Source organism: Oscarella lobularis, chromosome 4 (assembly GCF_947507565.1).
Source record: "Oscarella lobularis chromosome 4, ooOscLobu1.1, whole genome shotgun sequence".
NCBI classification, from domain to species: Eukaryota; Metazoa; Porifera; class Homoscleromorpha; order Homosclerophorida; family Oscarellidae; genus Oscarella; species Oscarella lobularis.
Window position 1 is genome coordinate 1,055,701 of NC_089178.1, and position 22,632 is coordinate 1,078,332.

The 22,632-nt window shown below is 48.4% G+C and overlaps 6 protein-coding genes and 1 long non-coding RNA gene across 8 annotated transcripts; 3 read left to right on the forward strand and 4 right to left on the reverse strand.

The window, feature by feature from the left end:
• The first annotated feature begins 14 nt into the window (after positions 1-14).
• LOC136185702 (titin homolog) lies at positions 15-4,532 on the forward strand. Of its 2 annotated transcripts, XM_065972881.1 has the most exons (17): positions 15-205; positions 334-562; positions 644-742; positions 803-1,526; positions 1,587-1,828; positions 1,875-1,947; positions 1,993-2,174; positions 2,239-2,360; positions 2,427-2,545; positions 2,604-2,695; positions 2,760-2,934; positions 3,095-3,617; positions 3,681-3,802; positions 3,846-3,965; positions 4,024-4,169; positions 4,219-4,368; positions 4,425-4,532. In XM_065972881.1, exons 1-16 carry the CDS (start codon positions 27-29, stop codon positions 4,363-4,365), a joined length of 3,294 nt encoding a protein of 1,097 aa, XP_065828953.1. In that variant the 5' UTR covers positions 15-26; the 3' UTR covers positions 4,366-4,368; positions 4,425-4,532. The 2 variants fall into 2 exon arrangements, with proteins under 2 accessions (XP_065828953.1, XP_065828952.1); XM_065972880.1 differs by having other exon boundaries at positions 4,219-4,532.
• LOC136185705 (ceramide kinase-like protein) lies at positions 4,396-7,561 on the reverse strand. Its single transcript, XM_065972885.1, has 12 exons — positions 7,485-7,561; positions 7,039-7,398; positions 6,763-6,987; positions 6,557-6,697; positions 6,441-6,504; positions 6,259-6,386; positions 6,114-6,188; positions 5,895-6,063; positions 5,745-5,833; positions 5,474-5,676; positions 4,778-5,409; positions 4,396-4,588 (listed from the first exon to the last, which is right to left on the reverse strand). Exons 2-12 carry the CDS (start codon positions 7,382-7,384, stop codon positions 4,516-4,518), a joined length of 2,145 nt encoding a protein of 714 aa, XP_065828957.1. The 5' UTR covers positions 7,385-7,398; positions 7,485-7,561; the 3' UTR covers positions 4,396-4,515.
• LOC136185706 (GRAM domain-containing protein 4-like) lies at positions 7,562-10,272 on the forward strand. The gene is made up of 16 exons (XM_065972886.1): positions 7,562-8,145; positions 8,203-8,294; positions 8,345-8,370; positions 8,423-8,514; positions 8,564-8,655; positions 8,709-8,769; positions 8,824-8,880; positions 8,936-8,979; positions 9,029-9,138; positions 9,191-9,249; positions 9,296-9,391; positions 9,439-9,625; positions 9,688-9,781; positions 9,839-9,938; positions 9,993-10,061; positions 10,115-10,272. The coding sequence occupies exons 1-16, from the start codon at positions 7,639-7,641 to the stop codon at positions 10,211-10,213; spliced, it is 1,785 nt and encodes a 594-aa protein (XP_065828958.1). The 5' UTR covers positions 7,562-7,638; the 3' UTR covers positions 10,214-10,272.
• A 941-nt stretch (positions 10,273-11,213) lies between these two features.
• LOC136185620 (uncharacterized) lies at positions 11,214-12,316 on the reverse strand. Its single transcript, XR_010669586.1, has 3 exons — positions 12,133-12,316; positions 11,862-12,077; positions 11,214-11,806 (listed from the first exon to the last, which is right to left on the reverse strand). It is a non-coding gene; the product is annotated as an uncharacterized lncRNA (long non-coding RNA).
• Positions 12,317-13,727: 1,411 nt separating this feature from the next.
• LOC136186031 (GRIP1-associated protein 1-like) lies at positions 13,728-18,365 on the reverse strand. Its single transcript, XM_065973271.1, has 32 exons — positions 18,254-18,365; positions 18,141-18,207; positions 18,021-18,082; positions 17,754-17,780; positions 17,643-17,693; positions 17,528-17,584; positions 17,311-17,473; positions 17,209-17,260; positions 17,110-17,157; positions 16,916-17,054; positions 16,814-16,862; positions 16,705-16,763; positions 16,608-16,655; positions 16,521-16,552; positions 16,418-16,465; positions 16,313-16,358; positions 16,212-16,265; positions 16,079-16,156; positions 15,976-16,022; positions 15,834-15,918; positions 15,686-15,781; positions 15,540-15,635; positions 15,385-15,489; positions 15,181-15,336; positions 14,993-15,133; positions 14,887-14,943; positions 14,752-14,839; positions 14,581-14,687; positions 14,432-14,515; positions 14,272-14,368; positions 14,024-14,211; positions 13,728-13,962 (listed from the first exon to the last, which is right to left on the reverse strand). Exons 1-32 carry the CDS (start codon positions 18,296-18,298, stop codon positions 13,870-13,872), a joined length of 2,565 nt encoding a protein of 854 aa, XP_065829343.1. The 5' UTR covers positions 18,299-18,365; the 3' UTR covers positions 13,728-13,869.
• Positions 18,366-18,368: 3 nt separating this feature from the next.
• On the forward strand, positions 18,369-19,263 carry LOC136186035 (translocon-associated protein subunit delta-like). The gene is made up of 6 exons (XM_065973275.1): positions 18,369-18,441; positions 18,503-18,636; positions 18,688-18,759; positions 18,812-18,901; positions 18,953-19,018; positions 19,068-19,263. The coding sequence occupies exons 1-6, from the start codon at positions 18,387-18,389 to the stop codon at positions 19,173-19,175; spliced, it is 525 nt and encodes a 174-aa protein (XP_065829347.1). The 5' UTR covers positions 18,369-18,386; the 3' UTR covers positions 19,176-19,263.
• LOC136186032 (lysine-specific demethylase 7B-like) lies at positions 19,219-22,614 on the reverse strand. Its single transcript, XM_065973272.1, has 20 exons — positions 22,463-22,614; positions 22,311-22,396; positions 22,181-22,239; positions 22,070-22,128; positions 21,858-22,018; positions 21,766-21,806; positions 21,578-21,678; positions 21,442-21,525; positions 21,281-21,392; positions 21,065-21,227; positions 20,920-21,007; positions 20,725-20,831; positions 20,537-20,634; positions 20,384-20,479; positions 20,154-20,329; positions 20,028-20,095; positions 19,870-19,965; positions 19,731-19,814; positions 19,560-19,670; positions 19,219-19,504 (listed from the first exon to the last, which is right to left on the reverse strand). Exons 1-20 carry the CDS (start codon positions 22,600-22,602, stop codon positions 19,410-19,412), a joined length of 2,025 nt encoding a protein of 674 aa, XP_065829344.1. The 5' UTR covers positions 22,603-22,614; the 3' UTR covers positions 19,219-19,409.
• Positions 22,615-22,632: the final 18 nt, after the last annotated feature.

A 22,632-nucleotide genomic window follows, 5' to 3' on the forward strand; every position in this document is an offset into this window, starting at 1 on the left:
TGTCATCTCCGTGACCGCGAGACGAGATGGGCAACGCGCAGGGACTAGCGCAGGGCGCCAATTCACGCGACGCGCGCACCGCCACTGCCAGTCCGACTCCATCCACTTTGGACCTGTCCGATCTCACCGCGGCCGAACGCAAGCAGATCGAGACGGTACTGGGACGCCAGTACGCGATAGAAATGGAGGAAGAAGATCGCATAAGGTCTGCTGGATAAGTTTACGTGTAGGGGGAAAAAAAGTGAAAAAGTGGGGGCCCCCCTACGTCGATCGCGAAGAACGTCAACTGTCCGTTTACTTCCGCCGTCTCTATCGCTTGTTTTCGACGCCCAGGGCGCTGAAGAAAGAGCTCGCCTCTCTCGAGCGATCGGTCGCCGAGCGGCGACGCGCTCGCAAGGGAATTCTTTCGTGTTCGGTTTGCGGTAACGCTCTCGTTCGATCGCCGCGCGGCGAAGACGACGACGACGACGTCGAATGCGTGTCCGAATCGGGCGAAACGTGCCACGAATGTTCGAACGTCTGCTGTTCCCGATGCGGAGCGGCGACGGCAACGAAAGCGGAGGTGAATAGGCGAGAAAATCGCGCGCGAAGAATGCACTTTCGTTTTTTTCCTTATCCCTCTCTTTCCTTCCCCGTTCGAAAGACCCAGTGGCTGTGTAAGATATGCGCGAAGAAACGCGAATTCATCATGAAATCGGGACTCTGGCATCGCCGCCAGTCAAACGCTACTCTCACAGGACAGGTAAGAGGAAAAAAAACCGTTTTAAATCTAAGCCACCAAATGCGATCATTTTTTTTTAAGTCGCCGCCGCCGCGTCCGGCGCCCTATCAAACGACACTGCATCCGACAATCACTCTCACGTCGCCCGATTTCGACGACGGTCACGTGCTCCTGGGCGATCGTCATCCTTCCCACCGAAGTGCCAGTAATAGCAGCGGCAGTTCGGAAGTGGGCGGATTCACGCCCCCCTACGACGTCGAAGTGCCCGTATCGCACGCGAACGGGAACGGGAGCGGGGGCGGGCGACGCAAAACGGAATCGATGATGCGACGCGAGAAACGCGCCGCCGAGATCTCGAGCGACGGCGATAGCAGCGCCGGCGAAATAAAAACGCGTCGACGACGTTTGCCGGATTTGCCGGCCGACGTGGCGGCGAAACCGTGGGCATCTCCGGCGGCGGCGGCCAAGTATCGAGAAAAAATGGCGACGCTTCCGAACGGGGATTTGATGACGGAAGCGCGCCTATCGCAATTGATACAGGAGAGCGACGCTCTTTATGCCATAGCCGGCGTGCCGGCGCCTCCTCCTTCGTCGCCCGTCGCGCCCCGGTTGCAGGAGTCGCAGCGGCGGGATAGTCATACGAGCGTCGATGAGCCCGGTCACCCGTACGCGCGAATTGGATTCCGAATTCACGTCGAAGATAACGGCAATGACGACGACGTGCCCGATCCTGGTTACGAGAAAGTGCGCGTTCGTAGGGAGAAAGATGCTGTTGGCTATTCGAGACTTGAAGGGACGGGTAGAAGTATGTCTTTTGTTTGTGGGAAGACGAGGGGGATTTTTTTTGAGGGGTTTGCTTTCCTAGGTTCCGATCCTTCTTACGCTTCTGTTGCGGAGAAATCTTCTCCGACTCGCGTCGACCAATTGTACGCTCAGGTTGATAAGAAGAAGAAGTCTAGGAAGGATCGAGACAAAGACGCGGCGTCAGCGATGGCTCTTTACGCTCAAGTGAAAAAGGAGAAGAAGAAGAAGAAGACAAAGACGTCGACAACTGAAAACGAAGAGAAGGAAAAGGAGCATCAAGATCCATCTAGCCTTTACGCCAAAGTAGATGAAAAAATCAATAATATATATTCATATATGACGAATGTAGGTGGATAAAAGTAAGAAGACCAAGAAGACCAAGAAGGAGATCAAACCGATCGACGCAGAAAAACTCTGCACAGGCAATTGGGATAATTTAAAAGTGAAATTCTTCACTGGTACTTTAGAGACCACATCGCCATCAAAATCAGCTCAGATGACGAAGAAACCAACGCGACTGCCGCACCAAGCACCCAATACGACTCGCGTTCGACTCGAAAGCATTCAAAGTCCAAAGGGTATAGTCAAAGCTCGAATGGCGCTGTTCGAGAACATGTCGTCGCCGACGCCGGCATCTCTTCCACCAAAAGTGCGAACACAATGAATAGATGCAATAGAAGTAAATACGTCGGGGTTTTTTGGTTTGCGCGTAGGCAAAGCCAGAGTCGCTGTCGCTGGCGAAGGAAAGCAGCGAGGAGGAGAGAAAAGAAGACGATAACGACGAAAAGGAGGAGGAGGAGGCGGAGGAGGGGGAGATTACGGCTGAGGGATCTCGGTTAGAAATTAATGGAAATGTTGTGCACGCGTGTTAAGTAATAAAACGTTGAATTATGTACTAAAGCGGATCTTCCGTCTTGCGATCGCTCTCGCCGTCGTCGGTGACGTCGTATTCGAGTTCGATTGCTAGTATTAGCGTTCACATGAGAGAGTCTCCCAAGCCGCCGGTCATTGTGAAGTCAAGTAAGCTGGACCCCACGTGGAGGAATGGAAGTCGTTGGAAGGGGGCGACTTTTATTAGATGAGGAAATCGTAGAAGTGTGTCTCCGTCAGTCAACTGTAAGAAGCGGGGATCATCCCTTTGGGCTCGGTTTCGCATCCAACGGAGTCAAGGTAGCGTTAGCGCTACAGCGTTGATAGTTGAATTTTTTAGGGGTGGTTGGCTTTATTTTTTTAGTTGTTTGTTCAGCACGTCGATCGTCCCGCCGACGAGTGTTCTCGGATTGACGTCGGGGACGAGTTGGTTGGCATCGACGACGAGACGTATTCTGCAAACGATGCCGATCGCGTGCGAGAATTATTGGCGCAACGCGACTCGGTCAAACTGAAAATCAAACGAAAAACGAAAAAGGGTACGCACGCGAATTCGTCCAGTTCGACGCTTTTGACTTTTTCCAAACTTGAAGTCTTTGAAGCAGTCAATTAGAAAGAAAGTTTGATAGATGACTCTTGACAAAAAAAACAATTTCGAAATCCATTTCAATTCTCTGACAACGCTGTCCTCTCTCCTAGGATCAGCCTTCAAGGAGAAACTCAAGGAGAAACAGCGCGAAAGCAGTCCTGAATTCTCATTGGCAGAAGCCGTACGCGATAGTCCCAAACCAGATTCCGGATCTCAACTCGGAACTCTCAACGAAGAAGAAGTAGATCACGAGGATGATGATGATGATGAGGACGAAGGCGGAAGAAAGAAGAGCGAAAGCGTTTTCTATCGAGACTCCGGTCTCGAAGCGGAACTCTTCTCTCCGCTAGCCACATCGTCTCCCTTGGACGGCGTCTCTCGGCCGGACAGCGCGGCGAAGAAAAAAGCGTCGAGACAGGGAAAAATGAAGCTGTTCTTTCAGCGATACTCTCAGCCGTTTGGAAGAGAAGCGAATAGGACGACGAGCTTGCGTTCAACTGGAAGCGCCGAAGGTCTGAATGCGACCCGTGCGTGCGTCATAAACAAAGCGACGTCGCTACCGAGAAATCTAGTCGGGTCAATGAGGGAACTGGGGAAGTTTGGTGATGACCAGGAGTTGTCATCGTTGTCTGAGTAAGTACGGTACGGAGCCCCGCTGTTACATCAGTGATGAGATGTTTTTTTTGGATGGAATAGGTCCTTGTCATTGAACGAGGATTTAGTTTGTTGTTCAGAGACGCTGGAGGAGAAGGCGCACGGTGATTCGAATTTGGAGTGGCATTTGGGAAAGGGGCAAATCCTAAATCTGACGGAAAATGGTACGTCGGCTTGCTAGAGGGATTTAATCGAATACTTTTACAGGCGAAACTCCTTCATCCGCTGGGAAAGTCTATCTATCCCTCGTGTACATGAATCATACGTTGACCGTTGAAATGATTGAGGCTAGAAATCTAATCGGTCAACGACAATCAGGAGTTCAAAGTAAGAAGATGGCATGCATTTTTGTGGCATTTTATTAAGAGAATCGTCTGCTCTCTAGTTCCTTATGCCAAAGTGTACCTGTTCTCGTCCGGTAACGAGCGACTGGCAAAGCAGAAGACGAAACTGGCGACGCGCGCCGTCGATCCGGCCTTTTATGACCGAATGCACTTCAAGGATGTCGATCTTGAAAAGAAATATCTGCAGGTAGACGTAGATGAATTCGAATCCATCGTTTTCGCTTCTTTCTTCGCAGGTTATGATATGGCGACGATCGGGTCCTGCCGTCTTTTCGAAGAGGCGGTGCATCGGTCACACTTTTATCTCGTTGGACGGCCTTGAATTGACGACGAAGATCACCAACTGGTATGAATTATTCGTCCCGTCTGATATGAAATTGTAGCGAGTAAGCCCCACACCACCAAAAAACGTCTTAGACCAGCACTGAACATTTGATATTAGAGCGAGTGTAGACCAAAAGAATAGCGAGCGCAGTGAAGACAAACGAACGATTTACTAGTCTAACAACATGCGCAACTTTTGCAAAGAATTTCTAGGCAGTTTTCTCTTCGTTATGTTGATTGATCGTCCCCCTTCCAAACACTCGTATCAAATCGCTGTGAATTCTAAATGCGATACTTCAATAAAACAAAACGCCGAAGTTCTATTGATTATCCAAACTCCTCGCTTCCGATTCACGGACGTTTGGATAATCAAGAGAAAAATAAATTAAAAGTGGACCGCCCTTCAGCTAAACTAAGTTTAGATAAGCAGACCTCCCCACACTTAGTAGAAGAACCGACTGACTGACTGACCTAATATCGACGAAAGCTTCTCTCACTGGCTCCCCATCGACGGCCCATATCGACTTATCCTCCTCGTTGACGCCGCTCTCGTCGAAATGAGTCATCGGCCCGCCGGGAGGAAGCGGCATCGACGCTCGCGCCGCCTGCTTGCGCACCAACGTATCACCGGCCGCCGTCGTTCGAATTTCCTTGATGGTGTGCCTGCGCGGACGAAAGCCGCGCACGGAAAACGTGGCAAGACGCTGTCGAAGGCTGACGCCGAGACCGCGACGCGGTTGCCGCTGTTGATGCGAGAGAAGAGCATCGTCGGACGCCACGCTGGACGGCGACGTTCCTCGGATGGATGCGGCGGGGGCCAAGGTGCTTGGATCTTCTGCCGCCTCTTCAACTTCGAAGTTTACAGCAGCTGGAGAAGATTCTCGTTCCTGTTCTGGTTTTTCGTCACCGTCGTCGTCAGCGGCGGCGGCGGCGGCTGCCGAGGATTCTTCGTTTTCGATGACAATCGTCGGCGGCGAGGCTGCAGCGGGTGGCGGCGAACTGCCGGCGTTGTCGTCGTCTTCTGTTTCTTTGGATTTCTTCTCCATGTAGGGTCGTAAGCGAACGGCTCTCACGCGATGCGAACTGACGAAGTCGAATTCGTCCTGATATAGGGAGTGAGTGAGTCGAGTTGAGAGCCACTATGCCCCCCTCTGTTTCTCGTCTCACCGGTTTCTTTCCTGATCGCGTGAACCGCATGTTATAGTTGATCAGTTGAGTGCGCTGGCATTCTTCGATGATGACCAACTTTCCCAAGCCGTCGCTGTCCTTCACGCCGGACCAAAGACCGTCGGGATGAGCGTCGGATGCCATGCAGAGAGAGGCGACGTTGACACCGGCAACGGTGCCCTTGACTGCTCGCCAATTCGCAACTAAGGGGTAAAGACGCGGAAATTTCACGTAATAAGGGGTGCACTATATTTCTGGGGTCGTTTGTTACCTGTTCTTGTTGCTTCAGTGCCCCCCTCGCTGGATACAGACTCCTTTTCTTCTTCAACGGCGAGATAGTGAACTTCACATGGGTATCGTCTGGAGAAGGAGACAAAAAGGATAAAATGTGCAAGGTGTGCGTGTACTTGGCCACTTTTACTTGTGGTGACGGACGGCTGGAAGTGCAGAGAGTCCCACCTTGCCAAACCAAGTGTGCTTCTTTGCTTGGAAGATTATTTCAGCTGGGAATCCGTAGCCAAGATCAATTCCAAAACGAAGAATTTTGTTTGTTTTAGATATGGACATGACGTCAATATTGTGGGATTTTCCTAAGCGGAAGTGAAGAGCGACGGAGACGGGGTCGAAACGGCAAACGTACCCAGGAGAATCTGCAGCGCCGAGGTGAGAGGATCGACTGTCCCGTAGACGCTACTTGCAATGGTGTTGTGAGTTCCTGAGTCATTACAGTGTAGTTATTCGAAATGAGCGGCTCACATCATAACAGCATAACAGCTCTGTCTTACCAGTTGGAACGATTCCTATTCGGAAATCACAGCGATTCACGAAATCAGGCGTGACGCCAAGGCAAGTCACTCTTAGCAATCCGTCAATCAGTTCGTTGACAGATCCGTCACCCCCAACAACAACAACCCTACATATCAATATTATTGACTAAGGTCTTATAAATATACCGTAGGTATGTTACCCGTCATAGCAATCCAAATCTATCTCTTTCAGCACTGTTGCTATGTGACCGGGCCGTTCAGTCACTACAGAATATCACTGCGGGGGCGTGGCGAAACCCTATTGGCTGACACGCACCTGTTACGTCATCGCGTTCCATCCGAATTTCCGCGATGCTAAAGACGCGCAAAACCTCCTCGTGAAAAATTCGTATGCCGCGCTTCTTTCCGGCAGCCGGATTGATGAAAATCTTCAGTCGCCGAGGCCGCGGCGTCGACGCTGCCACGGTCGAAAAGAAAGGGTCAAGGAAAAAAAAACGATCGCGATTCGATCGAAACGCTCACATTTCGCCGTCACTTCGATTCGACTCGACCAGCGCCGATTCGCCTGAATGTTGGCGCAGTCGAAGTGAATGCGACGCTCGCGCCATTTTCGCTTCTTCGTGTTGATGCTGAAGACGGTGAAGCCGACCGGTTCGACTTCACGTGACTTGGGGATCTTTCTCAGTTTCGGCTTCGCGCCAAGAATCGTCGTCATGAGAATCTTTTCGTGCGATTCGACGGCGCGAACTACAGTCGAAGAAGGTTCGAGTCAGCGACTCGTCTTCCATTTTCTCTCACCTGATCCGGTTCGCTTGTCCGTTTTGGCTCGATCGGGCCAGTAGACGATTCGCGTGTCGTTTACGTTTACTTTGTGTCGCTTGCCGTCAATTACGAAGACGGCTTGCCACGAACCGTCGTCTTGCGCCACCACCATGTCGAGCTCGCCGGCGAGCGGTCGCGTCCTCGACGGAATATCCGTTTCGTCGGGCTCTTCGTCCCCATTCTCTTTCGTCGTCTCCTCGTTCTTCTCGTTTTTGTCCTCTTTGGCGTCGACGACGTCGGCGGTAGTGCTGTCGTTGTGCGCTTCGATGCGATCTCCGTCTTCTGCGACGGCAACAGCCGCCGCTTCGCCGTCAGAAGCCATTTGTGTACAAATCTCTAGCAGGTTACAGTGGTTACAGTACAGTAGGCCTATCGTTACGGGAGTTCGTAACAACAATAAACTAAGCAAATTTTTGTGGTACATTTTTGCGGTGCAGAGAGGTGCAGAGTCAGAGATGACGCATTTTTAATTAATTTCCCGAAGCCAGTCAGCGTCCGCCAGCGTCTGATCACAGATACTGTAGTAGACGCATCCGGGATCCTCTTAGCAGAACTTTTCGGCACATTGAGTCGGCAATGAGCAGAGCGAACGTACAACCACCGTCAGACGACGTGAGTGCCTATTTGGAACGCGACGCGCAGGGCAGCGGAGGGGACGACGACGCGGCGGAGGCGTGGAGCAGCGAAGATCGTCACGCATTCGAGCTCCAGCTCGATCAACTCGGCACGCAGCTGTCCGAATCGCTCATACAGAAGCAGGAGCTCGAAGCGGAGCTCGACGAACTGCGCAAACGCGATCTCGCCGTCGAACTCGCCGCGGAAAAGGAGCGCGTTCGTCGATTGCTCGAGCGAATCGAGAAATTGGAAGCGGACGATCAACGACGTTTTACGTCGAAACCAGTATCCGGTTTCGAAGGGTGGGAATCGATCGAGGATAACGATAAGGACGCGGATGACGGCGGCTTGAGAAGAAGGAAAGGATTTCATGTGAAATCTGACGTCATCAGCGAAGAAAAAGACGATTCCGAGGGAGGCGAGGCGTCGTCGACCACGCCTTCTTTATTCACAAAAATTAGGATGACAGTGAGACTATTAAATATTTATTAATTATTTGATATATTGTTTTTTTTTTGCTTTCAGGTTGCCGATCGCCTGTCGGATTTTACTGATGACGATCAGCCTGAAAAATTGGCCGAGGATTTTGTTTATGACTATCCTCTGACTTATAAAAGGTCAGTTGAGGTCTTTCGTTTTGAAAAAAATGTTGACGTTTTTCTGCCAGGCTCAAGTCTAATCTTAAACGATTCAGTGAGCGAGCTTTCCACTTTTCATGCGTTTTCTCATCTCTCGCATTCTGTAGCCGAAAATTTCAAACTAATCGCCGGAACAATTGGAAAATTTCAGGAAGCGCTCACATGGAAAAGCCCACTCCTGACACTGTTTGTTTTCTTCGTACGTACAACAGTCCTTTTGTAGCGTAGTTCACCGAATCCTCCTTTAGATTTACATGTACAGTGTGTGGACTGGCTACTTGCTACATATCCTGCTCCTCTTGTGCATCGGGCAGATTGCAATTAACTGGCTTATTGCCGAGTCAGTAAGATACGTGTTTCAAAAATTTTCTCTCTAACGTTTTGGTTTTCTAGCGGTCTGGGTAGGCAGCTTGGGTTTGGCAAAGGGGAAGAAAGTGCAAGTGATGACAGTGAAGTAAGTGCGCAGTGTACTGGATTTGGGCGAGGCTAGACTTTTCTCTTTCGTTAGGAGACTACGGAGAAAAGTAAGATGCAACTTGTTCTGAATGTGGCTCGTCAAGTTCAGGTACTCTTAGGCTTAGTTAGCTATATCGGAGACTTCTAAAACATATTATTGGCAGAATAAATTGGCTTTGGCTGCCGATGGAAGTGAAAAGATCAAAAAGTAGGGCAAACTCCGAAGAAGAAAATCTCTTTATTTTACTCTTTTCTAGCCTTTTGACGTGGCGGCATCGCGAAGCGGGAAAGAAACTCCTTTCCATGTTGACGTGGGCTTTTTTGCTCGTTCTCCTTTTGTCACCTCCAATGCTGTTTAGAGTAGCTGGTCAGAAAAAAAACATTGTAAGAGTGATCAAGCGATTTTATTCTTACTCTAGGCCTTGGTTTGGGTATAAAAGTGTTCATCATTGGTCCAATTTTTAAAGCGTTTCCCAAGGTAGCTAAAACGTCATAAGAAAAAACGTGAGATGACTCCTGTGTAGGTTGAGCGTCGTTATGGTTCTATGGCGCAGCTGTATCGAGCCTTGCCGACAGACGCTCAGCTAAAAGCGTTCAATCGCCTCTCAGAAGAAGAAAAGGTATGTCGTCAAATAAGGGAGATAATTAATTATTAATTCCCATGTAGGCGGCTCGTCGACGAGTTGTTAAGAGATCGCCCCCTGCTCAATCTACGACATCAATGACGACGACTGCGGTGGAAGATATTGATAGTTTGACGTCATCGCAGGCAGTGGCACGTGCGGATTTGTGTGCGGCTGACGTGGAATTTTGTCGCAAGTTGGTCATCAATCCTCCGGAACCGAGGCTACCTCGTAGGAGGAATTGATCTCGTGTTCTTAATTTTATTTCTCTCTCTTTCTCTCTGCGCGTGCAGCGTTTAATCAGAAAGGATTGGGGTGTTCTCTTCTGGAGAAGGGAAAGTCGTTTCTTCAGATGCCGACGCCGGGTAAACTTCATCTGACTCACAGGTACCGCTTTTTTTAGTCAGGCTGAAATGGAGTTGATGGAAACTTTTTTTTTTCTAGTTTTCTTTGCTTTCTACGCGCATTTGCGAAAAATAAGCCAACGTTGGAAAAGGATGATTACGTGCTGATCCCCCTCTGTGATATTACTTCAGTGAAAAAGGTACGTCTGCTGCGAGGCGGGGTACGATCAGAACTGTAGTCAATCTTTGCTTAGGCAAAGCCCATTTCTATAATGCCTGGTAAAGGATTTGCTTTGGAGATCTCTGTGCTAAGTAGATCCAAGGTAGGAGCGATTTGTTTCCTCACTGTTTGCACCTTTGAATGCGTTCTGCTTAGCCTTATCTTTTTGGTGCAATTATGAAACGCGATGAAGGCTACGAGGGCATACTCAACGCAGGTAAAGCGGCCGGCCTGGAGTGGGCTGCGGTCGCCTAATAGACCCTTAGCACGGAGGTTATAGTTTTATAGCTGACTATTGGTGCAAATAAATGTCTTCACGGAAATTTTGAGTTTTTGACTAACGAACTTTTTTTGATCACGTGACCAGCCGTCGAGACAAGGCGAGGAAACTACGGCGAAATCGCCTCGAAAAGAAGTGAAACAATTCAGCTGTGTAGCGTTATGTTATTTTAAAGCGTTCCCGATGCCTTTCGACTTCAACGAGATCGGGTAAAGCGGTGCTTTGGCCTATTCCTCGACTACGAAGCTTTCCTCACGCGAATCCTCGTCTCATCTACTCTTCGCATTCCTATAAGAGTTGGAACGGCTTTCTCTCCGCCTCCTAAAGCACCCTTCTCAAACCTTTGCTATAAACTAACGCGAAGAACGGCGATCCGGAAATAGCAAGGTAATTCATTTTGCTTTCCGCCCGTCAATAGTTTTTTCGTGTACACTACGTAGTTGAGGCAGACGCAGCCAAGCGGCCGCACCTCTGCCGAGGGATAGAGCGTCAAGAGCGGCCCATGAGCGGCCCTACTCTTGCGTACAGTACTGTATGAGTGATAAACTGCCGTCCCCTTGGGCAAGCAATCCTGCTTAATTAATCGGCTTGCTTGCTTGCTTGCTTGCTTGCTTGCTTGCTTAGGCACGGACATACCGACGAGGCAGATGAAGAGCTTTCCGATGTCGCCATTCACCTCCGGGCCCCGAGGTGACCAAATAAAACCGGCCCAACTCGAGCCAGAGAGGTTAAACGCGGCGCAAACGCAGGGGATTCAATCCCCTACTCCAGTGGCACGAGTGATAAACTGCCACCCCACTTGGGCAAGACGCGGTGGGTTACAATAGCGGTCCACCTGTGCCTTGGTATATAAAGGCACCCCCGGGACAGATGGGTTACTGTCTCCCCGAAAGAGGGCCTGGGTGAAGGGCCCTTCACCTGAAGATGCCGGGAGGATGCTCATTTTTTGTTTTTGCAACTTCCGGTTTACTTCCGTGTTTATTTAATAAAAATATCGCAGCCTCCTCGCTGTTGTCTTTTACGGGCCGCTTTTTGATTACGGGGTCTTGCCCAGGACCCCGGGACAACGCGACGTGCACACGCAAATTCTACGTGGACGGCTACTCTACGCTAAGCAAAAAAAGTTGTAAACGAAGTTCAGTTGGTCTTTAGTCGACGACGTCCCTTCGAAAAGAGAAGAAAGTCGTCTGACAACTTTTCTGCTTGCGAACGCTGTTAAGAGTCAAGACATCTAATAAAAGATAGAGAAAAGCCGCACGATTCTGCTGCTGCTCTTGCTGCAACCTCACCTTGTTCCACCTTGGTCGTCTGTAGTGAAGGTGGTCAGTGGGGTAATGATACTGAACGGCAACAAACGCAGTCTCTTCTTAGGTACACTTTCTATGTGATGACCGTCCAATACCTTGAACCGATGGCTGCAAAGTGCAAGCAAAGATGCTCAGTCAGTCTCAAGAGAGACGATTATTAAAATTGTCTTGGACGAATTTAAAAATTGTCCCGGACAATTTAAAAATTGTCTTGGACGATTTTAAAAATTGTCCTGAACGCTGTGATCCATAATCCACAGGCTATAATGCAAAGGAGAGATAGTTAAGGGAAGGGATTGAGCTACTGTGAACGTACCCTCCTAGCAAAAACTCAAACGCTTTCGAGACGTAATCGCGATTCGTGGGAAATCCGCGACGGAGCATGCAGCGGCGAGACGCCGCCGCCGCATCGAGTATTGTGCTCTTCATAAACCAGAGCCTCCTTTGATCTCGTTTGCCGTCCGTTGGTCTTGTAGTTGACTAGTTGGAGGGGAGACATGATGCTTTAGTTTTCGCCGATGATCCTTCGTACCTACTCGGAAAACGTATCAATCGTGCACATTAGGCTCTAAAAAGGCCACTCGAACCATGCAACTGTCCCGCTACGCTCGAGAACGACGTAGACGAGGCGCGGAAGCGGACGCACGTCGCATTCAGCCAACAGATCCGCCATTTTTTCAGCTAACGTGCTAGTCTGCCTGGCACGTACTCCGATCGATAATCTACAGGAGAGACAAAACCGTGAAGAAGAGGAAAAGGCTTCCACGAGGCATTCTCCGTCTTCTCCGCCATCTTTGAACATGAGCGTCACGCACGTGCGACTTGCGTCATTTCATGATGCAATCAATAGTCAAACCGGTATTGAAACCGGTTTAGAATTCGCACCTATTTGGTCAAACCAATGAAAGCGCTGTACGTCAGACCACGTGACACAGCGGACCAATGAGCGCGCTGGGTCAATGAGTGGGGCGCGCTGTTCAAAAAAGCGGCGAGCGCACCGATTTCTTCAGTTGCGGCTGAGGGTGGGTGCGGCGTGGAGCAATCTGCGTCTCATCCTTGAGATGGACTGGCTCGGGAGATTCGACAGAAGGCAAGAGAGGATAGTTGGAACTCAGCGTGGCCCACGGTTAAATTCCGTGCCGGAGCCTGTAGGCAGGGCGATGGGGGGCTTCGGCCTCGGTTTACGCACTGGGCAGAACGATCGCCAAGGTCTTATTGTCGTCAACAAGTACGGCCCGCGCTAGGCTTGAGCGGGCACGACTTGGAGGGGGGTGTTCATCTATGGCCTGGTTGCCGGCACTTATCTCACCCGATCGACGCGATTAGACCGAGGATGATCCGGCCCAGGAGCCTTCGATTCCTCCATTGCACTGTCTTCATTGTTGACTCCTACAAACGGTGGTCAGCCGCTCTCCAACTCAAAAGCCCTGGTTCTTAGCTTCGGCTTACCAATGTGGTCAGGTATCGACGCGCCGGGGGACTCGGCATTAGGGGCCGACTGCTCGTCCAGGCGGATACTGAGTGAGGGAGCCAATGAAGCCAAAACTGCCCGAAACTTTTTGGAAGGGTGGCCATCGCTTCGGCGAAGGACCGCCTTGGGCTACAAAGCGTCCGAACCTCCCCGCGGTGTAGCCTGGGTAACGCGAATACGGACGCAACAAAAAGGTACGTATACGGATTGATTTACAGTAGCTAAACTCTTTTTTTTTCTAGGCGAAAACTCGTAGAGAATGAAAACGAAGATAGAGCGCGAAGAACGGGACATATTCAAGATAAATTTCACGTTTTCTCGTTAATATAAGTTGCATGTGTCTTCGTATGTGCGTTTTTTGCTCGAATAAACGTTTCTCGAATCGATCTTTGTCATCTTACCTCGCGCATTTATCTCGTCCACGTGACCGTGACCTTTCCTTGCAATTTCGATCCGATCGTCGCCGAAACGTCGTTGCTTGTCGACTTAGCTTCCTTGCCGCTTGTCACTGCAGCGATTCAAGACGGCAGAAGGTCTCATTCGCGTCGCGGTAAGCGGACGTTTTATCTAGCTCCACGAAAAGATCATTTGAGACGAGACCCCCTTGACTTCTTTGTCGAGATCGTCGACGACCGACGTTTCGGCGCCGGCAGTTCATTTTGTTCCACCGCAGGCCGGGACCAGAAATTGAAATTAAGTTGTGAAGACGAATTCCTTCTAAGTAAAACATTCTTAGTACTGCCTGTTCACAAAATCAACCGTACGCCGCGCAGAGTTCAGTGGACAACGTTATTAGAAAAAGAACAGGTAAAAGCGGAACCCTGCTATCAATGTCATGTAGTACGTCTGGCAATCAGTTTTTACTATCGCTGCTTCCTAATCCGGCCAACAATTTGTTGTTTTCCTCTTGCAGCTTGGCTACTTCTCCAACTAGCATGTCAATATTCTATAAAAGACAAAAACCCAACGAATATGATGAATTTATCCCCTGCCAGTCATACTCGTACCTGATGCAAGTGAATATTCTTCATCAGCGTTTCCTCGACGACTCGCTGCAGCTTGAAAACGGCTTCTTTCAAGTTCTGCTGATCGTGGAGTCCACCTCCTTTTGCAGCCTTGAACGGCGACATGAGACTCGAAAGCATACGTTGGGAAGCAGATCGCTGCTGCTTCGGAGAATGAGCCCAATCGCTAACTAAAACACGGCACACTTCCTTTAGCAATAGTCGACTTACTACTTTGGTACTGCAGTCACCTCTTGACTTGGAATCCATGTAGTGCTGTTGAATTATCGCCGATTTTTGTAGCACGTCTTCTGCCAACGACGATGCATTCGTTTCGAGATGAGCAACCTATAAAAAACGAACAGGTGACCATCCTGGCCAGATTGGTTAATTATTCATATGAAGTGAAACCTTTTCTTCGAGTCGCCAATTTTCCTCGCGCATTTCCGCCAGCCTCGAGAGGAGATCCGTAGTCTCGTCAGGTAACGACCCGCTCTTTTTAGAAACAAGAAAAAGTGAGCGCTCTCGATAAATAAATAAATAATGCCATTTGAACTTACCGACGGATGGGTCAGACCACCCGTTGCCGACGAGGCGCTGCTTTCTCGACTCGGAGGTCTATGAGAGTCGCTGGTCGAGCTCGGCGGAACAAAGAGTTCATCCAGACCTTTTTGGGGAAAGAAACGAAATCTTATATGTATGGCGAGGTACGTTTTGTAGAGGAGTCTTACTCTGCTTTCCTTTCGTTTCCGAGACCTGCTCTTTCATCTTCTCAGAACGTTTTCGTTCCAGCTGCAGCTGACGCTTCAAGTCTTTTATCTAGAGAACGATTTCGCGAGCGCCAATGAACTGCCAAAGTAACGTACCAAAGCCGCCGACTTTTTCTCGGCCAATTTACGCTCGACGTCTTTATCTGCAAGAGCCTAACGAAAGGACGACGTCAAATTGCACATTGTTTTTTTGTAACACTACCTGTTCCTGTGCTGAAAATTTCTCTTCCGCTTCTTCTTTTTCTTGGCGTATTGATTCCAGTTCGTGGCGAACGTCTTCCGCTTCCTGCCTCGCTTTTTCAACGCCGTCTTCGCCATCCTTTCTCGCTTGATCCACGTCGTTCTAACGCGTTAAATTAGAATTAATTCCGAGTCGTCCAAGATACTCACCTGCAGCTTTTCGATTTCCAGCTCCATTTCACCGATTCGGGCGCGGACTTCGGCCGCTTCCTTCTCACTTGCCTCCATTTTTTTAACGCGCGACGCGAGACCTTCTGATTTCGATCGCTCCTTCTCCACGTTATTTCTCAATTCTCTGAGTGCCTCCTAAAACATGCATTGGTTGATGTTTTTTGTTCTTTTACGCCTCCGTGCCTCGTGCTCTCGCTTCATATTGTCCAACTTTTGCTGATTTTCCGCCACAATCGTATCTCGTTGACGAGACGCTTCATCGGCTATGACTTTCCGCTTTTCCGCCAACTAGAACGCAATGAACGCGCAGGGGGACGTGAAAGCGCTAAAGAGCGTACCACAAGGGCGTCACTCAATTGATCCAGAGCCTGCTGCCTTTCTTCTTTTACATTATCTCGCTCGTCCGCTAGTTGTTTTCGAATCCTCTCTAATTCCTGGAGAAGATACGTGCGGAAGTGTCTACGGAATGATTTTCAATTCCAACCTGCAACTGAGCTTGCAACTTGTGATTTTCTTGAAGCAACAACGCATTTTTTCTCTCCTGATCTTCAATATTCTTCCGCAGTTGAGACGATTTCGTCTAAAACAGAACGATGAGAGAAGCGATAGCGCGACGTTTACTCGGTGCACACATGCGCGTCGTTCCCAGACGATTTCGCTTTCTGAAGTTCCTCCTTTGCAGAAGCGACTTCAAGAGACAGACCGTCGTTTTTCTGTCTGCGCGCGGGTCAACCAATGACTTTCGTTTACTTCGCTACATACAGAAGAAAATACCTGAGCTCCGTGATGAGCTTAGCCGATTCCTCCGTATTGCCACGTGCCTGCAAGAAGAAAAAAAGATCGCTATTTATTTATTAATTAAAAGCCCAAAACATACCTGACTCTGAGCAGCCGCTAGAGAGGATTGAAGTTCTCTTATAGCGCTCTGACTACGCTGATGCATGTCTTGGTAACTCTACATGTAAATACTGGCTATGTACGGTAATTCAGTGTAGTGATTGGGTACGGACTTGATTTGTTTTGTCTAGCTCTCCTTGAACTTTTGCTGCCTGTTCTATAAGAACCTATGAAACCAGTGAGGTAGAGGATTCTATGAGTCAGCCTCCTTTACCTGAATCTCTCTTTCTTTAGCTGCAACGGCATCAGAGAGAGATGTTCTACGTTCGATTGAGATTGAAGCAATCTCTTCGATAATAATGTCTTCATTAGGACCTACTTGCTCTCACTGTAGAGCTTCTCTTTTTCGTCTTGCACTTGTAAGAGTCTTGAAACAAAGAACGTGGATTTTATGAAGTACGTTTGATCTTTCACGTGCGTACATTTCTTGCTTCTTTCGAAGCTTCTCGTTGAGCTGCAGAAAATGCATTTACCAAGGTAAGCACTCGTAAAGATCCGGCGAAACTCACCTTCGTTATTTCAGCTTGAAGAGAATTGATTTGCTTGTCATTTTTCTCCTATAATTAATCGAGTAAACGATACGTCAGTTCTTTAGAAGTAACTGACGTGATTCGCTTGAGATAGCCGCCTCTCCTCTTCCAACGTATCCAATTTCAACTGGAGGTCTGCAGAACAAAGTCTCGCCATCGTTTGACACACGAGCGAAAGAACCGACCGTCTTTCTCCTCCACTTGCTTCTTCAACGATTCGTTCTCCTGAGTCAACTACAAGCACAACAATTGACAAAACTCAAACAAAACGTTCACGGACTATTCACCAAATCGATTTCCTCTTGATACGTAGCCGTTGTCGCCTCCTCCTCTTCGGTCTTTCCTTCATCAGCGACGTCCTTTACTTCTTCGTCGGAAGGAGAAGCAACCAAGCCGCTCATCGCAACGCCGTCTGCCTCTGCACTACTACAAGAGACATTGATACTGAAATTATTTCTCGTCTCGTCTCTCGTTCACTAACGTTTTGGCGGCATGTCTTGCAATAAGAGGTGATGGACGTCCGCGAAGGCTAAACATTTCAATGTCTTCTCGTTGTCTACTGTCATCGTTTGTGTCATACCCGAATGACTTTTTGAGATCTGCTATCTGACTCTCGTACTTCTCCTTAGTGCCTACGAAGCGAGCCTTATGTTTCGGCTATCACTAATAGTCTGCCCTGTACTTTGCAGTGTTTTCTCGAGCGTTTTGTTAACAGCTTTGAGCCATTGGACTTCTCCTTCCAGCCCGGCAGACGCAGAGCTGTCTTTCTCCTTGTCATCGTCTCCCTTGCTTTCCGTAGTCTCTTTGCTACACTTTCCTCGGAGAGATTCGTTTTCTTGAGAAAGCTGAGAAGCGCCAAGATAAGGCTTTTTAGTAGAAATCCTATTGAAATTTCATACTCTTGACAGCTCTTCCATCAGAGTCTTGTTCTGCAATTGGTACTCCTCCTCAAGATGCTACAATCCAACGGCGTGACTACGCCAAGCAGAGTAGTCTTCCCAAAAAGGATCTCACGTGAAGTTTTCTCTGCAGTCCTTCGCTTTCCTCCACAATAGCTGCAACATCCTGTCACGCCCACATGTCATTGATTTGTAGCTCAAAGTTGAAACCTCCTATTTTCCTTACCTTGGCCTTCTTGCTCTTGCCAATGATCTAAACATCGTTCACAAGACCCGATAACAATGCAAGCGACCTTAGCTTCGATTTCCAATCAAGTCACCAATGAATAATGCATGTTTAGGAACTCTAAGTCTGAGTGAGTGTGAGCGTGAAAATGACTGAATTTTTTTTTGACCAAATTTGCGAGCGCAGTGCGAATGGAGTTCTTGCGATTCGAGAAAGTGGTGATTTGATTTGAAGGCGAAGATCTAAAGTCGTTTACGTTCTACTTGCCTTGTTCGCCTTTTCCAAGTCTTTCTCCAAATGGCCGACTTTCTGACGTAAACTGGCGAGTTCTGAATGAGATAAAGAAACTGTAGGCGCTTTTTATCGTGCGTCTGGATTGCGTTTTACCGGCTGACGTTCTTCTCGCTTGTTCTTCGTGCCCGTAATTTGCCGTTTTTAGCTCGATTAGCTGATTCTGCAGCACCAGCTTGATGTAGAAATACGTTCGAAAGATGTCTAACCTGAAGACGCCCGAATTCGTCTTCGGAAAGCGCCGCGTGAGTCATTCTGAGGACACAATATGGCGGAAGTACAGAATTTACGTCACGTGTTCTCCCACTTCTAACGTCACTCGTTTCCCCGTATAGGCAAAACATGGTCCTTCTTTCGTCCTGTCTCCTAGCACTGCTACTAACCGCTCTATCAAACGGTAACGTTCTCCATCTTTTTAACACACTCTCACCGACGTAACGTGCGGCGTTTCGCATCAGGTCAAAGCGCCCAACAGTGTCCCAACGCCAAGGCGCAATTTTCCACCTATTCAACGACCGAACTTATCATGTCGAGCGACACAGTATTCGTCGCCGACTTCGAAGTCGCGTGCGGGACGGGAGGGGACCCCAAGGTAGAGGACCCGAGAACACCACACACACACACAAACCTTTCTTTCGTGTAGGCGCTCTTCTTGCACGCCGACGTAAGCGGCGATCACATTCCCGTCGTACGAGCATCGGAAACGAAATTCCAAGTGAGAAGGCCGCGAAATTTCGGTGGGGCGACGGCGACGAGGCTTCGTTTAGGTTAGCTGGTCAGCGCCGCATACCGAAGCCAAAGCCGGCATTTATCCGGTCAGGATTTACGACGAGGAGGGTTACGCGGCTCTAAGAAAAGTGAAAAAAAAGCAAAACTCCTGTTTTTATCTTGTAAGTGAATTTTTCTAGGCCATTCGTAGCGGACAGTCCGCTGACTCAGTCAAACCTGTGTTCAGAGTGGATATCAATCACAAGGTCAGGCCCTTTCCCGTTATACGAATTTTTTAATTTCGTTTGTTTCTAGGGTGCCGCCCGACCTGGATTTATTGTTCAGACGGAGTTTATTGCCTTGGTGACGTTCCTTCTGATCTGGTGGTACGCTAACAGCATGAAGGGACGCATGTCTGAATAGAATGGATTGTTGGTTGTTTTTTTTGTGGATTGCAACGGGGTGCTGCGATTTAAATTTTGATTTTCAATTAAAGCACTTGCAAACACAGCCTGGGAAGTATCAAGTCTAGAATTATTCTACACAAAAAATAGAGCTAGGGCACTTATTGTTAGAATAGAAAGGAGGGGAGGAGGGGATCAATTGCATGCACATAGGAGGCTCTGGCCTACTGACAGTATCAACATCGTTCTCTCATTAAAACCTCCAACCTGATTTATCAATTTTAAGGATCTTACCCAGACGCTGTCTGGATGTCGCATGTCCTTTCTTTGGCCTCTTTCGTTGGTCAGCTGAGTACCATAAACGTTAGACCGACTATCCCCACTAACTCAAACCCATACACACCTGATGATGATGATGATGGCTGCTTGGTGGATGGAATATAAGAGTCGCCCCGTGGTTTGGCCGGACGTTTTTTTGCGGTTGATTTGCTTGGCGTTGCGTTTGGCTGTTTCACTGAGAAAAAAGATCATTTCATCAATTCCGCGCGTTGTACCGTACGTGGATAACTCTGACCAGTTTCCTCTTTGGGTTCCCACACATGATCGCTCAGAAGAGCGTCCGGCTGCGAGTTCCCCTCCTCATCGTCACCTGAGTAAACTGGGGGAGAAAACACGCGTCTCCAACTGGATAACAAAAGACGTTTTCTACTAACTGTAGTCCTGATTGCTCTCTAATATTGTCGAAGCCCTCTTCTTCTTTTTGCCGGGAGCACTCGATGAATGGACGATGCTAGCTGATGAACCGCTCACTAAAAAAAGAGCGAATTTCGTTTAGTCTATGTGAAGCCTGCGCTGTAAGTGTATAGAATACCAGAAAGCTTTAGAGTCAGAGGCTTGTGCTCTACAGATGTAGGTGCTGGCTCCGCTTTGGCGTGTTTTCTTGAGAGAATCCGTCAAGCTCCCTGTGACTGTGTGACATCTGCTAATGATGTCATACCTGGCAATTTTTCCATTTGTCATTTTCGGTTTCATAGACGACGAAGACGAAGAAGAATTCGCCTTCTGTTTCTTTGGCATTAGATCTGAGTCCAAGCTCGTTGCCAGGCCTTGAGTGAGAGACTTTGGAATGGTCAATTTAAGCGGACTACGCTTATTTGATTTATTAGGAGACGTCTAGCCAAATACAACGTCGATTTTAAACGCAAAACGAGTATACAGTCAACCTACTTGACTCGCTTTAGCTTTCAACACACGTTGAATGTCCCTAACCAGTAGATTAGGAACAACGGAGTCGGGAACTTGACTCCGATGCTCATGAGCGTTCTAGAACCCAAAAAAGCTCTCGCAAACCCCAGAGCACATAGCTCCAAATCGACTAACCGGACCGTCGGTCTTGAGCCAGAGCTGCAAAGTCTCCGCCAAGACTTTCATACCAGTGCTTAGGTACGACGGAATCGGTTCCTCGCTCTCGTGAAACCCTATGAATATGTCAGCCGTTTCCAACTTATAGCCCGTTCGCATTGGGGACTTGAAGTCTCGAGTGCGAACGGGCTATTATTCCTTCAGACCTTTTATGTCCTCTAGTAGATGTTGCGCCGCGTACCAGTGAAGGGTCTCGTAGCTTGGATGACGAAATCGATTTGGCATCTGTAACCTCTGCTCCATCTCATAGATTCTAGAAGAGAGAAAGTGGCCCAGATTTAACAACAACAATAAAAAAAGTGAATGCTGCCCCCACGCCTCTATCTATCTGCCTTTCATACTTTAACTGTAAGCCAATATTGTATCGGTGTAGGAAGTTGCCACCAAAGACAAGCGAATCAACGGGAGTGAGAACAGCATGAATCCAGCCTAAAAGACAACATAAGAAATAGCAGAGAACGAGCTCAAGATCATTATTGTCTTTGCCTGTTGGTATAAAGAGCGTTTGGCCGGCCTTCAAGTGACACTTGTAGCACCAATCCGCCATCTCGCCAAAAAAGATTTCACTGGATGATGGCAGTTTGGCCCATTTTTCAAAAGCGGCCAAATTTCTTGGAGTAGGCTGTATCAAATAGAAAACCTTTTCGCCCTAAAATGATGCGCTTTGCAAGTGAAAGAAAAACGCGGCTAAAACGGTCTAACTTTAACTATATGATACCAAACGCTTGTCCCGCCAAAATCCAAGTGGAAATCCGTATACGAGCCGGCGACGCTCATGAGACAGTACTTTTGGACAGCTGGCCGAATGTGCAGACTACAGAAAATAGAGTTTCCCTCACTTTTAATTTATTCAGAGAACTTACGAGTCTTCGGGATTTTGCGGCCAATAGAGATCAAGCCAATCGAGCTCTCGCACGCACTCAGGAGCTATTACGTAATGCGACAAACTAAGAAAAAAGTCTCAACATCTCTTCTCTTTTTCTTATCGCATCTTCATACGATGTTTGACTGAATTCCAAGCTGATCACATTGAAGGTCTTCTTTGGACTCGGACTGGTATAGTACTCCGTCCACTGACGCATGGTCATCTTAAAATCTTGCTATTATAACGCAAACGTAATCAAATTAATAAAAAGGAAGCTCCTAATTAAGAATTAATTAATTAATTAATTAATTAATTAATTAACCTGTTTGCTAACATCAATTACGTCCAATATCATATCGGACCCTAACATAAAGACAATGCTTCAATGGGCCGACACTCGACGTCTTTCCGTACCAACGAGTTTTTCTATATCAGCTACAGACCACGTGGCCGGTGGCACGACGAGTCCCAATCCATGCAGATTGTCGACAAGAATAGGTTGGGAGAAGCCGTGACGATCGAAGTGAGATGCGGTGACCGACGAGCCGGGAAGACGAAGTAAAATAGGATCGGCTCTTTAGCGTTATTATATGATACGATGCAGGAGGAAAATGTCGAGATCTTACTTGGAGAACTTCTTCGTCAATAATTGACGCACGAATACGCTCGTGCCACTTTGCACGGCCTTGGGATGCACGATATTTTCCGAGTCAGTGTCGTCTTTTTTTCTTTCTTACCTTCGACGATTGAGACGAATCGTAGGAATTGTGTCGGTGCCAATTCACGTGCCGTTTCACTAGGGAAAAAAAGGGGAGAAAACGCCTGTTATCGACGACTGCCGGCGGCCGGCTTTTGTCGTTCTTTTACTCGTGGTCGGTCCGTGCAAACGCGCGCACGTGGGGCAGTGATAGTCGTCGATGTCGTCCGCTTCGTGTTCGAGAACGTTGACGCAGCTGGGGAGGGAGAGAGAGAGTCGAGAGTCGAGTCGTTTGGGCGAATCGGAAAATCCGCTTGCTCACCTGCCGTGAAACCAGTCGCGACAAACGCCGCACTCGATCATGAATCGAGACGGATTGTACGGCTGACGGCAAATGCAGTAGACGTCGTTTGTCTCGGCCATCCTTCGCTGTTGTTCGTTTGGTATTTTGCGCATGCTCATTAGTGTGATTGAATTAATTAATACGTTGCG

Bases quoted from the DNA above. Each gene is read 5' to 3' on its own strand.
- LOC136186032 (XM_065973272.1), bottom strand. From the start codon at position 22,602: ATGAGCATGCGCAAAATACCAAACGAACAACAGCGAAGGATGGCCGAG. The intron at 20,832-20,919 runs GTATGAAAGGCA...TCTCTCTTCTAG, and splicing joins AATATTGGCTTACAGTTAAA to AATCTATGAGATGGAGCAGA. The intron at 20,330-20,383 runs GTAGGTTGACTG...GTATTTGGCTAG, and splicing joins TGAAAGCTAAAGCGAGTCAA to ACGTCTCCTAATAAATCAAA.
- LOC136185705 (XM_065972885.1), bottom strand. From the start codon at position 7,384: ATGGCTTCTGACGGCGAAGCGGCGGCTGTTGCCGTCGCAGAAGACGGA. The intron at 6,988-7,038 runs GTGAGAGAAAAT...CTTCGACTGTAG, and splicing joins GGACAAGCGAACCGGATCAG to TTCGCGCCGTCGAATCGCAC. The intron at 6,698-6,762 runs GTGAGCGTTTCG...CGACCGTGGCAG, and splicing joins AATCGAAGTGACGGCGAAAT to CGTCGACGCCGCGGCCTCGG.
- LOC136186035 (XM_065973275.1), top strand. From the start codon at position 18,387: ATGGTCCTTCTTTCGTCCTGTCTCCTAGCACTGCTACTAACCGCTCTA. The intron at 18,442-18,502 runs GTAACGTTCTCC...GTTTCGCATCAG, and splicing joins ACTAACCGCTCTATCAAACG to GTCAAAGCGCCCAACAGTGT. The intron at 19,019-19,067 runs GTCAGGCCCTTT...GTTTGTTTCTAG, and splicing joins GAGTGGATATCAATCACAAG to GGTGCCGCCCGACCTGGATT.
- LOC136186031 (XM_065973271.1), bottom strand. From the start codon at position 18,298: ATGACTCACGCGGCGCTTTCCGAAGACGAATTCGGGCGTCTTCAG. The intron at 14,840-14,886 runs GTACGTTACTTT...ATCGTTCTCTAG, and splicing joins AGAAAAAGTCGGCGGCTTTG to ATAAAAGACTTGAAGCGTCA. The intron at 13,963-14,023 runs GTACGAGTATGA...TGTCTTTTATAG, and splicing joins AGAATATTCACTTGCATCAG to AATATTGACATGCTAGTTGG.
- LOC136185702 (XM_065972880.1), top strand. From the start codon at position 27: ATGGGCAACGCGCAGGGACTAGCGCAGGGCGCCAATTCACGCGACGCG. The intron at 1,527-1,586 runs GTATGTCTTTTG...TTGCTTTCCTAG, and splicing joins ACTTGAAGGGACGGGTAGAA to GTTCCGATCCTTCTTACGCT. The intron at 3,803-3,845 runs GTACGTCGGCTT...ATACTTTTACAG, and splicing joins CCTAAATCTGACGGAAAATG to GCGAAACTCCTTCATCCGCT.
- LOC136185706 (XM_065972886.1), top strand. From the start codon at position 7,639: ATGAGCAGAGCGAACGTACAACCACCGTCAGACGACGTGAGTGCCTAT. The intron at 8,146-8,202 runs GTGAGACTATTA...TTTTGCTTTCAG, and splicing joins TCACAAAAATTAGGATGACA to GTTGCCGATCGCCTGTCGGA. The intron at 9,939-9,992 runs GTACGTCTGCTG...ATCTTTGCTTAG, and splicing joins ATATTACTTCAGTGAAAAAG to GCAAAGCCCATTTCTATAAT.